We start from the raw sequence: 15,422 nt of genomic DNA on the forward strand, positions 1-15,422 counted from the left end.
CTCAGCAAGAAATGTTCTGCCACGTGTCGGGCGAAGAAATGCGTAGTAACGAGCAGCGGACATGACTTTGCAAGCGGGCTGAACTCTGCAGCCTTGCTGACCGCTGTAAGGGTCATCCCCACTGACTGCAGGAGGGGCTGGGACGAGCTGGTATTTCTAACAGTTGCATTAATCAGCTCATAATCTTGTAGTTTTGGAGGTCCACCTTAAATAACCGATAAATTGCAAATACAGAAAGTGATCATTAAACAATTTATCATGTGATAAAAGAGCCATTAATCTTTCATAAACTATTACACATGCATACTTATATGCATGGGAGAAGTGAAGCGATGCCATTCTTAGTACAGATTACTGCAGTGCAGTGAAAGAGCATAATGTGAATATTCATACTTACTCGTTTTCCTTGAAATAAGCCCCTTTTTTCCTTAAAATAACCTAAAGCTGCTAGGATATCTAGTGCTTTCCTCCTGTAGTTGGGAGTCTCATAAAAGCAAAGCAGCGTTAGGGGGATTTTGCAGGCTCTGTCCACAGGAGAAGGTATATAGATACCATCATATACACCAACTAACCCTCACTTTTTCTTTCAACCCATATTGTAGTTCTCAGAACTAAAAGAGCCTAATAGTCCCTACAGTCACACTCCTCGAAATAGGTAGCTTATACCTAAAAGTTCTTCCAAAAGCCCTTTTTCCTGCATGATCTCTCAACATGTGGCAAAAGATTTTCTTTTTGGGTGGGTGGGTTCCAGGGGATTTCTTTTTCCCTCTCCAGGACTTACCCTTTGGTTTTCCAGCAGCTGCAGCTATTCTAGTGGAATTAACTAAGACTTGCATCAAGCGTGGATTTCCTGATGTTTGAATAAAAGATATTTCATTGTGATTGAGTAATTTGATCATTAAAATCAATGATCTCCAGATTTTCTGAATTAACTCTGCTAAGTTTTAACCAGATCCTGCAAAAAATGGGAGAACTTTAACATCCTAAATACTTTAAATCGTATGATGGACTTGGCAATTCAGTTGTACATAGGCTGGCTGTTTTGATTCTCTGGTTTTCTTCCATTAAAAAGAACCAACAGGGCTGTTGCAAAACTCCTTATCAAGGCCCATTATTGAAAGATCAGGCTGCAAACTTAATTGCTAATTTGCTCCCAATCACTTCATCAACCCAAATACTACACCCCATCCCTGACTAGGAAGGGTCCATACCCCCCGGCAGCCCAACACAATGGCTGTAGATGATGAGGAATATGAGAATGAGCCACAGATGTGGCCAGGCTCAGGTGCTCTCATGAGCTACTATCTCCTATTGCCACCACCGAACATAAAATTACCAGACGAGGAGGACTAGTAATCTAACCCAGTAGGACAGTTACCATGTTTTCAATTTTGTGGGTTATTTGTGACTAATTAGTTGTGGACATACAGTAGCTATAAAGGCATTATTAGCCATCATGGGGTCTTGGTGGCAGAGATACCTTTCCACTTGCTGATTGCAATGTCTTGCAGGCTAGGGTCCTGCTGCGCGGCTGTGGATCATGGCACAGTATTTACATTTCCTGATTTCCAAATATAACCCTGCGTGGCCTGACTTAAAAGGGAGCTTAGTCATGTATCTCAAGTGTGAGGTACCTCATTCATAAAATTCAAGCTGGACGTTGTGAAAGTAATGTTAGAGTTGGGGGGGGGGTGATTGTACTTCACGTTTACAGGTTTTGAGCTTAGATCCCATTTTTAAAACCTAATTTAAAATGATTAGTTTGTTTCTTCACACATCCTGCTAGTAGCTAGTTAACCAGAAGAGTGGCAACCCTCCCCCCCCCAGATAATCAATATGCATTTCATTTGTAATTTGATTATTTGAGAATTATTTAAAGCCCTAATAATTACCTTTTTTCTTACTGAGTGATCCTTTGCTGATGAGCTACAACAGCAACCAGGCCTCTAAGTAGGTTTTAATACAAGTATAGAAGCTTTTAAAGTCTGTGGTGTCAAAGTAAATTAAAGTGTCCCTAAGTAGTTGTTAATACAGCTGACCACAGTGATTTCTACAGGGCAATTACGTTTTACTGTGTCAATCATCCAACAGGCATTAATATAAAGCAGAACAGCTCTGAAGAAATTTGTTATGGACTGTCATGTCAAGAACTCAAACACTAACCTGCAATGGCCTTGATATTATTAGAACTACTAAGGGTCAGATTCCAATTAATCCGCAGATTTAACAGTCCTCCACTGTAGTGGGTCTTGATACAATTAAGCAATAATAGATGAGAGGAAGGATACTTCCTGGCAGTTAATGACCAATGGCAGTATTTGAAGGCCCTTAACCCAGCTGGTCATTAACTGCTCAGAGACACAACCTGGAGCTCATATTTTCTATTGTAAGCCATATATTAAAGAAATAAATCAACTATTTTTCTCCCTTTCCTCCCCGCCCTCCTCCCATCCCGTGCGAGCTGCTGCTGTTGGGCTACTGTGGTCACAATTAATTGCTGCAGAAAAATCCCAGTGCAAGTAACCAGCGGGGAGGCAGCCCATTGCGCCGAACTTTGTAATCCTGAAAACCCCGAACTGCAGGGAGTCCTAAGGGCTCCCAAGGAACCTGCCACTGCAGCTGGTGAGCGGAGTTTGTGCTCAGGCTGCATTTCAGAGCTCGGCAAGGGGGAGACACATCTCCGGGGGAAGGAGAAGGGACCTGAGCAGTGGGAGCACCTCAGTTCTCATCTTGGTAGTGCCCTGTCACTTGTTTGGTGTCAGAGAAGTGGCTTGACTTCCAGTACAGTAGATCTTTCCTGTGATGGCTGGAATAACAACGGTAACTTAGGAGGCCAAGAGGCTTAGTTATTACTCATCCGTCACTGTGCCATCTTTCCCTTGCAGTGACCTGATGCATACACTGTGTTACTAGTAAAATTTCTGGAGGCTAAGATGGAGGTTTAGAGTGACGAGAAGGCTAATGCAGGGAAGCCAGCCTGACCGAGTTGGTTGGAGGTGCTGTCCTCCAGAGAAGGAAACTAGATGGTGTTGTGCATGGCCACCCGCCTGTCCTGGGCATGCTACTCCTCTCAGCACCATGCTACTCCTCTCAGCACATGCGTGCTGCTCTGCAGCCTCCAACACACGACCTTCTCCAGAAGATTGGGGCGTGTGTGGAGGCAGCACCCTGTCCTGCATGGTAATTTGCATGTATTTTTTTAGGTTGGCATCTAGAGGTGTCAAATAAACATTTCATCTCTTACTGTTGCAGGAAGCCGTGACTTTTTGTATGCCATTCCTCAGCTTGCTTTTCATTGTACCTATGTAACAACCCAACTGACACCACCAGTGTTTCCCAGATTACTGATCATTATTCACAGCTGCAGATTCCAGCCAGAAAAGGAGACCAATCATGTGGTAAGGGGTGCACAGGGGGAAAACAGAGAAAAAGCTAAAATTTGGATGGCATAAGTTAAGTGGAGCAATATGAAAATACAGCAGCAGAGCACTGGACCCCGTTTCAGATGTATCATATGAAAGTAAAATTCAGGACCAATGACGTGGTGGTTCATCTCCAGGTGCTTTTGACCTTACTAGCTTAAGCTGGACTGACTGTGATCTAGTGCCTAACTCTGTTTTTCAAACTTACGGTATGGCCATTGCGACATTTGGTCGAACTGTTGTAGATTCAGTAGCAGAAATACAGGGGTTTTCTGCCTTCTCCTCAAGAGCACTTTAGTGTTGCAGTTGGACTAACTAGCTGGTCGCTTACCAGAAACCAAGGCTTAAATTGCACAAGTCAATATTTATGTATTTATACATTATAACACGCTGGTCAGCAACTTCATTACATCCACTTTCAACCCTGAAGTATTTCATCACATAGATTCATAATGCAGTTTTTAATAATGTCATATATGATGCTCTCTCCAGGGAAGTGAGGTTTCTTTCCCACTTGGATGTTTCAGGGTGGTTTATGCAATGACTGAAACTAGGCTGAAATCTGATGTAATGCACAATCAAAATGTTCTGTTACATTATAGTACAGTACACTTCAATGTAATTTATTCTTTTCCTGTGAGAACCATGACTAATTACTAAGTCAAAAGCCAATCATAATACGCAAATGGCAGCAGTTTACAGACATGGCAATATGGCAACTATAGGGGTTTTTGTTGTCAACTTTGGTTAGTTTGTTTAATGTTATATGCAGCGGAAAAGGGGAAGGCAAAGAAAGAAGAAACATGAGAACCGTTTTGTCTCACTTCTACTCAATAAAAACCCTTCTGAGATTATGTTGCTACCAACAGCGCTTCCTGCTTACAAAATTGACAGTACCCAGTGAATATTATCAAATTAGGTTGGTTATCATGCATGTCTTTTACAGCATATGGTGTTAATGGATTTCAGAGGCTGATAAATGCCTTTGTAGAATGGAAAGGCATGGGGAGAACCTAAGAGCTGGAAGATTCAGTTGCTGAATTTAAAGAAGGCCAGCTGAACAGGCCTGGTTGCATTTTCCTGTCCATCAGCTCATCATGGTCAATCTTTAATGATAACTTCAAAGGGATAATAAGGGATCCATAGAAGAAGTCACACACACATCTCATAAAACAAAATTTATCTTTAATTTGTAAGTGTCAACAGCAGTACAAAAGATGGAGTGATGGTGAATAGATTAAGGGTAGAGAGGACAGTCTTGAGGTAAATGAGCATAAATAGGCAGTCTTATAGACACTCCCCTGAGGGGTCTAAACCCCTATCATGGCATATACTGTATCACCCAAGGATGACATGTTTAACATATCAGGAAAGCACCTTGTGCAAAAAAAAAAAGAAAAAAAAAAATTAAAAAAAAATCCCCCCCACCCGAAACATGTAGGTAAGGTGCCAACGTACACCAGAACATACTGTATATGGACAGTGTCTTTCAATTTTGTCTTTTCCATTAATAACTGAGGCAGAGGAGGAGAAGACTCTTAAAAGTACCACTGAAAGATTATTTAATATTTAATTTACCTCACGTCAATACTGCACAACAAAATCCAAGAAGTCTGTTTATGCAATGAAGCAGAGCTAAGAATAACTATTCTCTTTTTTAAATTGAGAACAGATTTTTTTTTAAATCAGTATTCTTAGCAAACTTTTTTCTTTTTTTTTTTTTACTGTATCAAGAGGAGAGTGTGAGATGTGATGGCAACCTTTAAGTTCATTTAAAAACTTTACACTGGACTGTACAAGATTTTTTTTGATAAACTATTTACATTTTCAGACTTTAAAACATATTCAAAGCAGCAATAGACACTAGTTTTTCCTCTAAACGCCCAAATAATTACCGGCCATGGGCCCAGGTAGGTACCTGCATTGTATATAGAATTTCTACAAAGAAAACCTGCCCATTAAGTTAGCCAGTGGGTGTCCAACGAGCAGCCCTCACCGTTAAGAGCTGCACCCACAGTGTTGCTATAGGAATCAAAGCATAGTACCTTGACGAGAGTCTCAGTTGTCCCAACAGCTCTACACAAACTTTACAATTTGAAACAGCAGCTAGCATGTCAGTCCAGCATGTCAGTGAATTGTGCTGATTAAATTAACATAGAGTACAATCTCACAATATACATCACAAACAAATTACAATGTCAGGAAATAAGAGTTACAGTAAGATAAGTTATGTAGTAACAGCTTATAAGCTTGTCTTAATGTAATAAAAAAATTTTTACATGGGAAATACAATAATGAATGAACATAAATGCTAAGCATTCTAGTTTGCTACAAGCTGAAGAAGGGTACAAGAAAAAAAAACGTTGCTTTCTAGAAAGCAAAACACAAATGACAAAGGAAGACAAACGGAGAATGCACACTAGCAGGTCTGCAATGTGCAGCATACAAACAGTTAAATATTTGCACATTCCCCATACTCCAAGAGCACCAAGGACCTCACTTGTGGTTTTTAGAAAGCGGAAATTACAAAGCAAGCCATGTCACTAAGTTGCTTTATAGCTTTCATATTGCCATAAATACCAATTTGATAAGTTTTCCTTTAGCCCAGTACACCCACCCCCCCGCCCCCCTTTTTACCCAGTGTGTGAAATCTCAGAATACTTCTTTGTCACCATTTCCAACAAATCTGGTAATTAAAAAAGGGTGATGGATTAAAATGAAATATATTTGCATATACTTTTTTTCCCTTCTGTAGCAGGACATTACAGTATATCGAAAATGTAGTTTGATCTGAGAAAAATCACAGATATTAATGGGTTATATAAAAAAAACGTTTTGGGGGAAGTTTTTCTTAAAGGAAAAAAGAGCAAGTGTTTTGGAAAAGATCAAACGAGGTCATATAGTATTATTCTTTTAAAAGAACATGCTTAAGTGCCAACTTGAATTTTAAAAAAGCATGCAGAACACCAAGGGTCCAAGCCCATTCATTAACTTCTCCTAAAAACATGAAGAACTCTATCATACATTCTGCTGGCTGCATCTCCAGTGCAGTTGGTTCACACCGTGGCCCTGGCTCAGCGAAGTCTGCCCCGCTTAACACCAACACTTTACTGGTCCTCATTGACCACCGTGGGAGCACTAACGTGCTTAATATTAAGCAGGTAGGTAAGTGTTTTGCTGGGGGAGGATGGGGGGTGTTAATCTTGTAGTATGTTTTGCTAGCAAATGATTTTGAAATGCCATGCCTTTGATACAACCAAAAAACAGAACCAGAAAGCCAACCCAGAGAGAGGACTACGTTTTACATTGCATTGGGAGGTGGTTGTGTTTGTGCTCAGAGCGGGAGCTGCCCACAGCTGACTGCTGCACGCTGCGCACAGGGTATCGCGTTTATCGTCACTAATGCTGCCGTTTGTTCTGCATTCCCATCCCGGAGCGATCCCCGCTTTTGCCCGCCCCCTGCCTCGCGCTGCACCTGAGTACACCGATTTAGGAGCACGTTGTGATCGCACGTATTCTCAGCAGGCAGTTTCACAAGCGAAATGGTGATGCCCAAACATACAGGCAGACCAGAACCGGGCCACTTCACCACCGTCATTTCTCCATGTAAACCTGAACCCTGGAAAGCAGTTCTGTTTCCATTAAGACTTTTAGCTTCCATTTTTATGAAATATGAAATGAACTATTCTATCAGACTGGTTTGGGAGTGTTCTTCTCTTGAAAATAAGTACTTTATCATTTTCCAGAAAGAAAATATATTGTATCTGTTAATTAAATAAACTGTCTGTTCACAGAGAAAATAGTATTACTATATTTGTGCATTACCTGAATGGAGTTGTTATTTTTTTCAGTCAGAGTTATTAAGGGGCCCCAAACACTATGCTTAAAAAGCAATTCCACAAGTCCTCTCTGTGTATTCTGCGAAAAATTTCCGCTGGTATTATAGCCTAATATGACAATAACGTGATTTAATGAATGTAGAAAATAAAAGTTTGATATTCTTAAGTCTTGACTGCATTGCAAGGGCCATCTTAGCCATGATAATCTTTCCAGGGATATGCTTTTGACTTCCAAATGCCATTCTTGTTAAGAAGTAAAAATAACTCATTGGATTCAGAAGACTGTGTTCCCTATCAAAAGTATCAGAAATTTGGTATCTTTAATGCATCAACTTTCTAAAAAAGAAGAAAGTATTCTGTGTTTGTGGAATATGCTATTAAAAATCAGTGAGAGCACAAGTGAGGCATCTTGCTGTCCCAGCTACAGGTCCACAATACTGCGCTCACACTGCGGGTGTAAATTCAGCATCTACATGAGGTACAGTGACTTGTCAGCATTTAATATGGACCAACATACACTGATATAGAACAAAAGTAAATACATAACTTATACTTCACTAAGTATCCATGAACAAAAAATAAAATTCTATTTCCTATGTTATATTTACACAATTTAAAAAAATTCTAAAATGAGATGGTAAATTCATCAAAAACTTTGTTTTGAGCTCCAATTAATAAAGTAAAAATGTTGGGTTTTATCCTTATGATTGTCCTTTCTTGATTTCTACTGACATTTTAGAGCCAATGTCGGCTAATAAATAGAATAAAATGCTCATATGCACAATTCAGATTCAGGTATGTTCCTCCCACTCCCCCAGCCAATAAATGCAATTTTTACCAGTTGGCGATTCCTGAAAAGCCAGTCATTTTCAAGAACGTGGCTTTAACATACAGAGCATCAGCACTGAGGCAGGGCTGGAGCTAAAACAAAGTGTTCATACATACATGTATTTTGCATAAATAAATGAAATAACAAGACATAAAAATGACTCAAATCCGGCAACTGTGAGGCAGGCCCACACGAGTCGAAACAGATGACTTTTGTTCATGTAGTTTTCGTACAACAGTTTCACATTAGTCAGAAGTGATAAAAAATACCATTTATATCCAGTGCTTATAACACTTACGAAACAACATCTGTGAGTGTGTGTTTTTTTGTACTACAAGCAAAATCAAGTTTCAGTCCTAAAGAACAGTCCTTTGTTCTCCACAAGCCTGCAGAATATTATTTTGGCATGGTCATAAAATTTAAAAAAATTAACCAACTAATCTAAGTGTTTGCCTTTGTGCAAAAAAATAATTACATAAAATACAATGCTAGCAATACAGCATTCTACCTATGCAACAAAACCAGAAAAAAAGAGATGAAGAGAGAAAGAAAATGACGTGGGGAGAGGGAGATATACTTCTAACTGGAGAATTATGTAAGACATTAATAAATAGTCATTTTTTTAGGAAATAATGGTATCCTCCCCCCAGTCTGAGCTGAATGTATTAAAAACAGTTCAAATTCCCAAGCAATTATAAGAACAAAAACCACTTTCTATCAGTACCTTAGCCAGCTTAAAGAGGGCGCTCACCAGCTAATGACACAGCATATGCCTTTAAAGTCTTGGCTAGACCAGTTTATTGCTTATTAGACATGGACTCAGAACACATTCAAATAAATATTAAAAATATAGCATCTTGTTCCAAATTACAAAATGGTCAGAGAAATTTGACCATTGTGTTTCTACGCCATTATCTTTATAAATTGTCCTGTAAATTGAACAATGTTCTTTGTCTTGGGGGTTGTTCTCGCGCATTTAAATGTGATTCCTACAGCGGCAACAATGGCTATCTCTGCTCAAGTAGGTATTAGTGGGGCTAGGAGGAAAATGACTGCTCCTGGTAACAGCATCTTGGCATCACACCTCACGTGCAGGATAGGATGAGAGCACGAGGATAGCCAGCATTAACACTATACTTCTTTTGTTGTCTGGGCCCTAAGCAAAGCCCATTCATCTCTCTGGGAAGGTTCTCGCAGACTTCAAGAGGAGCTGCTCTAGGCCCACTCATACCTCTCAGCCTGAGTCTGAATTTATCACCAATGTGCTGAACATATCCAATTCAAAATTAAAGCTGAGGGAGTTGAGGAGCTTCAGCACATGTATTCATCAGGCCCATTGGATCTGCATATAGATACAGTGATGTATTTGTCAACAGAAGTGGAGTGTGAGGGAAAAAAATAAAGGCCATTTCTTCTCTGTCTCTGAAATGTAATAAATTCACAGTCTTCAAATATCTCCCTCTTGTATATTTCCCAGAATTTTCTCTAGCAGTTGCATTGTTTCTAGCAGTAATATGAATACAAATTTTAGTTTCTATAGCACCTTACATCCAAAGATCGCAAAGCACTTGACAAGCATTTATCAAGATCTGGCTCACATTCCCACATGACTAATATTCAATAAATATTTTTGATTCACCATTTTCCCAGCTTTGCAAGTCATATATTTGTGTGGCCTTCCCTCCCCCACTAGGATTCTCACGTATAAATCACTGCATAAATACTTAAGGTAGCAAATGGTTCCTTCAGGTGACAACAGGAACAGGATGTATGGAGCCATGATTCAATGCAGGATTCTACAGGCCCTAAAAATTCATCATGGTGGACTCTACATGCAGTTGGATTTTACATCTGCCTTTGCTGTCTAAGTATAGAGGTTTGTAACTATAAACACAATTGTTTAGGAATATTTGTACTGTATGTACGTATAAAAGTACCCACTTTATTTTGCATTACATGTAGTAGAGTGTTTCCAAGTGCTCCTTGAACGTACAGTGTCACAGGAACAACTGAATTTCTCATTCATAAATGTCACGTTCATTTTAGTAGCAGGTGCACTTTTATTTTCATATACCTGTGTAATTTAGGGGAGGAGAAAGAAGGGGCTCTTTAAAATTTCAATAAGGAATTGGAAGTGTAATGCCACCAACAGTACTTTCAAAAATAAATATTAAGTATTTGGACCCTTGACATTCTGGAATGAATAAATTATTTAAGAGAAAATGTGTTAAGACTGAATGCAAGGGTTAAAAGCAAAGGGGTAGAGAATGTAATCAGAGGTGGCCTCACACTGCTAAGACAGGCCCGTCCATAGCTGGTGATCGCTCTTTTGTGCTTACTTAAAATTTCACACTAATGGCACATCAAGAGGCAAAAGCAATTGGGCACATGCACTATGGCAACCATGTTCACTACTTAAGAATATCCTGTCTCCAGATTCCTGAGTACTTTACCATATTCTGGAAAAAATTAGGTTTTATATATAATTTTTTTTAAGATGCCAAAGGATTGTCTAAGACTTTACAGTGTCTCCTTTAAGACTTTTTTTTTAAATGTTAAGATTCAAAAGTTATGAAAAGTTTGGCACATCAGAAGTTCAGCTATACATATGGAAAAAAATGGAATTCAGAGACTAATTTTTAAAGACAAGCTATGATGCACAGATGTGCACACTTGCGGACTTGTTCTGTTTCACAATATGAAATCTGCAGTTTTTGTTTTCTAAAATAATCCAGAATAAAAACACATTCACAACCTGTAGGCTGGCACAGCATACCTGAGTGAGAATGTATAACCCCCATCTAAAACAGTAACTTAAACCTTTATCAGCATCCAAAAGGAAAAAGACAAAAGGTAAGACTTGTAAGACAGCTATTGATTCATATAAGTTTTCAAGTCCTGATGTCTGATATTTAATATATGTCTTCATCTAAATTAAAAAAAAAACAAAAACAAAAAAACCAAGTTCATGAAAAATTAGGGAAACAATCTGTCTCACACGTTAAGAAACATTTAAGACCATTCTGCTGATGTAACTGTAGGAGCCACACATGCATGCAGGCTCTTTAAGAACTTTTGTTCAAAAAAAACCCAAAAAAACCCAAGTGAGTCTGAGTACTTTAATTCTGTGAACACTCCTCAGTTGGCACTGACTGCCTCATGGGCTTCGTTTTCACTACTATAGTCTGATTTGGGATCATCCTCATAGTCCTCGTACATTTCTATTTCATCCTCTCCATTTATCATTTCATTTCCAGCAAGGCTTCCGCTGTCCGTCTTCATACCATAAGTGCTCTGAATGACGGGGATGCTGGGCTCAGGGCTGGCAGAGGTGCTCGAGCAATCTGATGTCATCTGAGGTGATGGCGTGGTAGTCGCCATAGTAATAGCACCAGGATAGACAACACCCGTTCCCGTGGTGATTGGAATTTGAGGCTGTTGTCTGGAAGGAAAAACAAGAGGGGAATGTGATTTCCTGTGTTCAGAGGAGGGAAGACCTTCTCCACGTCCAAATGAAAGAGAAGTGGGTGGTTTCCTAGAAAGGCTGCATGCATTCCTCTGGGGTTCACAGGCTGCTCCCATATGGTATTGGTTCATCTTAGCTCCCCCCAAGGACAACTGGAGAGTAAACGGTTTAGTAACTACCAGACGTTGATTCTTTTATGGCCCTTGTGTGTTTGTTTAAACCATACTGCAAACTAGCACTTGGACAGAGATCACAAAAAGGCTTCAGGCACCTGTGTGATGGCTAACTGCTACCGTAGACATCACATATCCAAAATCTAAATTCTCCAGCTCCTGACAGGAGCTTCTGCTAATGAGGGGACCTCAAGATTACCTGTATACCTAAAGTGGCAGACAGGCAGACAGTAACACTGTCTAACAGTAAGTACGTAATTTACTATTTAGAATCCTACATCACTTAGAAATACTTTTGATATTTTATTGCTGGCTTTTTGATTTTTATTCAAATCCACGATCAGAATGCCATTTGTTCATCAGGATTTAATGTGTGAGACTGAGTTTTTGAAGCGAAGTACTTTAAAAAAAAGAACAAATGTTCTTTTTCCTATGGTAACTGACAGTCTACAGAAATTAAGACTTCCTCCTGAGGACTGAATGTCAGATCTGATTTATTTTGACAATGAGAAGGCTCAGTTAAGGGTGCACTACCTCTACTTCTGACACATCTTACCTTCTGATATCTAACGTGCACTACGTCATGTTATCTTTTTCATGTGTGTGTGATTTTAAGCACACTGGAGCAATATCCCACTCCAACTAAAATAGGCTTCTATCACTGCCGGTAAAGCAATTCAACACAAGCTTTACTGTAGGTATGTACACAGTTGTACTAAGTGATGCAATGTCTCTTCTTACAGTGATGTATGTATATTCAAATGCTTTGCTGAGTAAAGGTCAGGTTGCTGAACCCATTCCACGGTCAAGCCCTTATTGGCTACAAATTAATTAAATCTACTTCTTACATTTGGGTTAATTAATTTATAACATGCTTTCTATATTAAAATACTCATACAAATATTCTCATATTAATTCTAGACCATTATCTTTAGTAAAGCTAAGAGAAAAAGAAGGGATGTAACTTATCTGAAGGAAGAGAATCTCCATCATACTTTAGATCTAACACTTGAATGAATATACTCCGGTACCAGAAATACCTAAGTGCCCTGGAAGATGCTGGTTTAGTATTGACAAGTTATTGAACATACATGCCTATTTGCGTAATCCATTTAAAGAACCGTATATTTCAATGTATTCCCAACCTTCTTTACAGCAATATTGACCAAGTGTTAGAGAACTCTTATATAATTTTAGCAGGAGAAACAGTGTCAGATGCGTTTGAATAGTCTAACGAATCTATAACTTCTTGACTGCTATGTCATTCTATGCTAAAATTTAGAAGCACATTCCATAAACCAGTCTCTCTCAAATCCTTAATCGTTGGCTAAATCAATAAAAAAAAAAATAGTGTAAAGCTTATTTACAAGACCCTAAATGTTGAGTCTTTATTGTTCATTAATCAAACTCTAATTTGGATAAATACCACACTACAGAGTTACTGGGAAACCAAGTCCTTCAAGTCTGGGAACCAATACAGACAGTCAAATCATGAGCACTCTGTATAAGATAATACTAAAATAGCATGTAGTACTGTCGTTGCTGGTGCTGCTAGCCCAACTCCTAAAGCCTCTGCACAGCTTGGGAAATTCAAACATCTGTTGTATAAGTATGGTACACCTGGCTAGCAGTGAGCAAAAGCATCGCAGTAATTCATTTGACACAGTCATTATACTCCTGTTTGCAAATGATGATTTGCAGATGATTTACAAACAGCTAGGGATTTTTCACTAAATTTTCACTTTTTAAATGGTCTGATAAATGTTCTGTGAAAACAATTTTCAGCCAATGTATTTGCTTGCAAGTGATTTTCTGCAAACATCTTTCAATACTTTATCCATAAAATTGAACACCTACCTCACATGGGAACATTTCTGGTTTAGGATTGCATGTTGTCAGGAGTATAAACTATTACTGTTAAAAACCCATATGTACCTCCTCCACAACTTTTAGGCCCAGAAAATATTCACATTAATGACTGTTTCCACAAAGCAAAGGAAAAAGAAACCCACACAGGGTTACGGCAAAATTCTACATAGTTGTCACCAGGCCATACACACTTAATTGTCTCTAATCTGCCCATCTAGCAACTGCTTTTCCCAATATTTCTTAGAATAAATAAATTCACAAAACAAAGCATCCTCAATCATTCATCAAAGAACACCACAACATTAATGCCAAAAGATGCTTTGAGAAAAGTTGTTTTTACAACTCTTCTAGTAAGAGTTGTAGAATATCCTCAAACAACGATTGAGTGCAAGCTGCTCTTGTGTTATAGATGACACTAGGGATCAGAACCCTAAAATATCCACTCCTCTCCCTACCCCCAAAAAAGTTTGCATTTATTTAGAAGTAAATTGCCTTTTTATAAGCATCAAGAAGAAAAAAAAAAATCTGTTTAGGACAGGGCTGTGAGGTGTCAATAAAATGATGGTTGTCAGTGTTAAGTCCTAAAGGACAGACTAAATTAAGAAATTCAAATATTCTTTCAAATGTTTATCAAGTCAGCAGAACTCTTTTGCGTATCCACATTTCAATGGTACAGGGTATATTTGTCCAAGTACCACCCATTTCAAAGTATAAAGGGAGCAGGTCATCTGAGCATAATGAAGCAAAATTGAGAGAGATACCTTTTACCTGAGAATGCACCAAATGCATTCCAAACTATAGAATGAATCTAATCAGCAAAGTACTTGATCGGTGTAACAGGAAAGTTAAAGGCTTACTGAATTTGTCATTCATAAATGCGGTTCTTTTTTACAGGTTAAACAAAAATCAGATGTGATGTGCATGCCTGCTGCTGGATGGGTAATAACTGTGAGCTTTAAATTACCTGTATCTCAACATGGAACTATAAACATGTGATAACCACCTAAATGGGAAGTGTCTCAAATTGCTACCCATTTGCTAGCAAAAATTTGCTAGCACTTAAACATGGGCACCCACACACCGCCAGTAACTGGACACCTACCTCTCACTTGAGCCCCATTATTATTTCGAGCTGATCAGGTTGTCACTGTAAATTCTGCTCAAGTTGCTGTATTACATCCCAGAAAGCCTTATTTTAAGGTATCACAAACTATATGGATGGCATACGTTACTGGAGATGAGTGCTATCATTTTCTACGTAATTAAATTTTACAAGATGGGGAGGAAGGAAGAAATCAGAAATCAGCATTTATTTAAATTCTAACCACTCTCCCTGAAGGAAGAGTTGGAGTTTCTAACCTATGACTGTCACCATTATGTTTTCTTTTATTTGGAATTCTTAAAGGCATTCGTGTTAATAGTATTTTTTATAAAATTATATTGCACATGTTTAATCCTTGTATCTTGCTGGAGATTTGCCTATCATAGGACCTTGGAGTGAGGAGATAAAAACATACTTTACTGCAAGCTACAGGTTACAATTCAACTCAGTTGCACATGGTTAAAGCAAGGATGTTTTCTGCCTGGTTAAGTTTTCCAGAACCCAACGTTAATCTTCCTATATCTTCAGATCTGTGAAGAATGGTGCCGCATACCTACGTACCCTGGCTTCAAACCACTCCTGTCTCCACCATCTCCTCTTTGCCAGAGAAATCCTTATGTGGCCAGTTACTACAGGTCACTTGCCTCTCTGCCCTGCCAGCATTGCTAACATGTCTGTCCGGTCTGGGGCCAACAGTTTGGCCCAAAATAGTTAGGTAAATA

General features: G+C 38.9%; 1 protein-coding gene across 10 annotated transcripts in view; it reads right to left on the reverse strand.

Annotated features, from left to right (window-relative positions):
- Positions 1 to 8,256: 8,256 nt before the first annotated feature.
- Positions 8,257 to 15,422, reverse strand: part of SOX6 (SRY-box transcription factor 6) — a 337,876-nt gene continuing 330,710 nt past the window's right edge. For all 10 annotated transcript variants that reach the window (XM_035890952.1, XM_035890951.1, XM_035890947.1 and 7 more), the window contains one exon: positions 8,257 to 11,532. In XM_035890952.1, coding sequence (XP_035746845.1) covers positions 11,229 to 11,532 — 304 coding nt within the window. In that variant the 3' untranslated portion in view covers positions 8,257 to 11,228. The remainder of the gene's footprint in view (positions 11,533 to 15,422) is intronic.

Source organism: Egretta garzetta, unplaced genomic scaffold, assembly GCF_000687185.1.
Source record: "Egretta garzetta isolate BGI_Z169 unplaced genomic scaffold, ASM68718v1 scaffold133, whole genome shotgun sequence".
Taxonomy (NCBI): domain Eukaryota; kingdom Metazoa; phylum Chordata; class Aves; order Pelecaniformes; family Ardeidae; genus Egretta; species Egretta garzetta.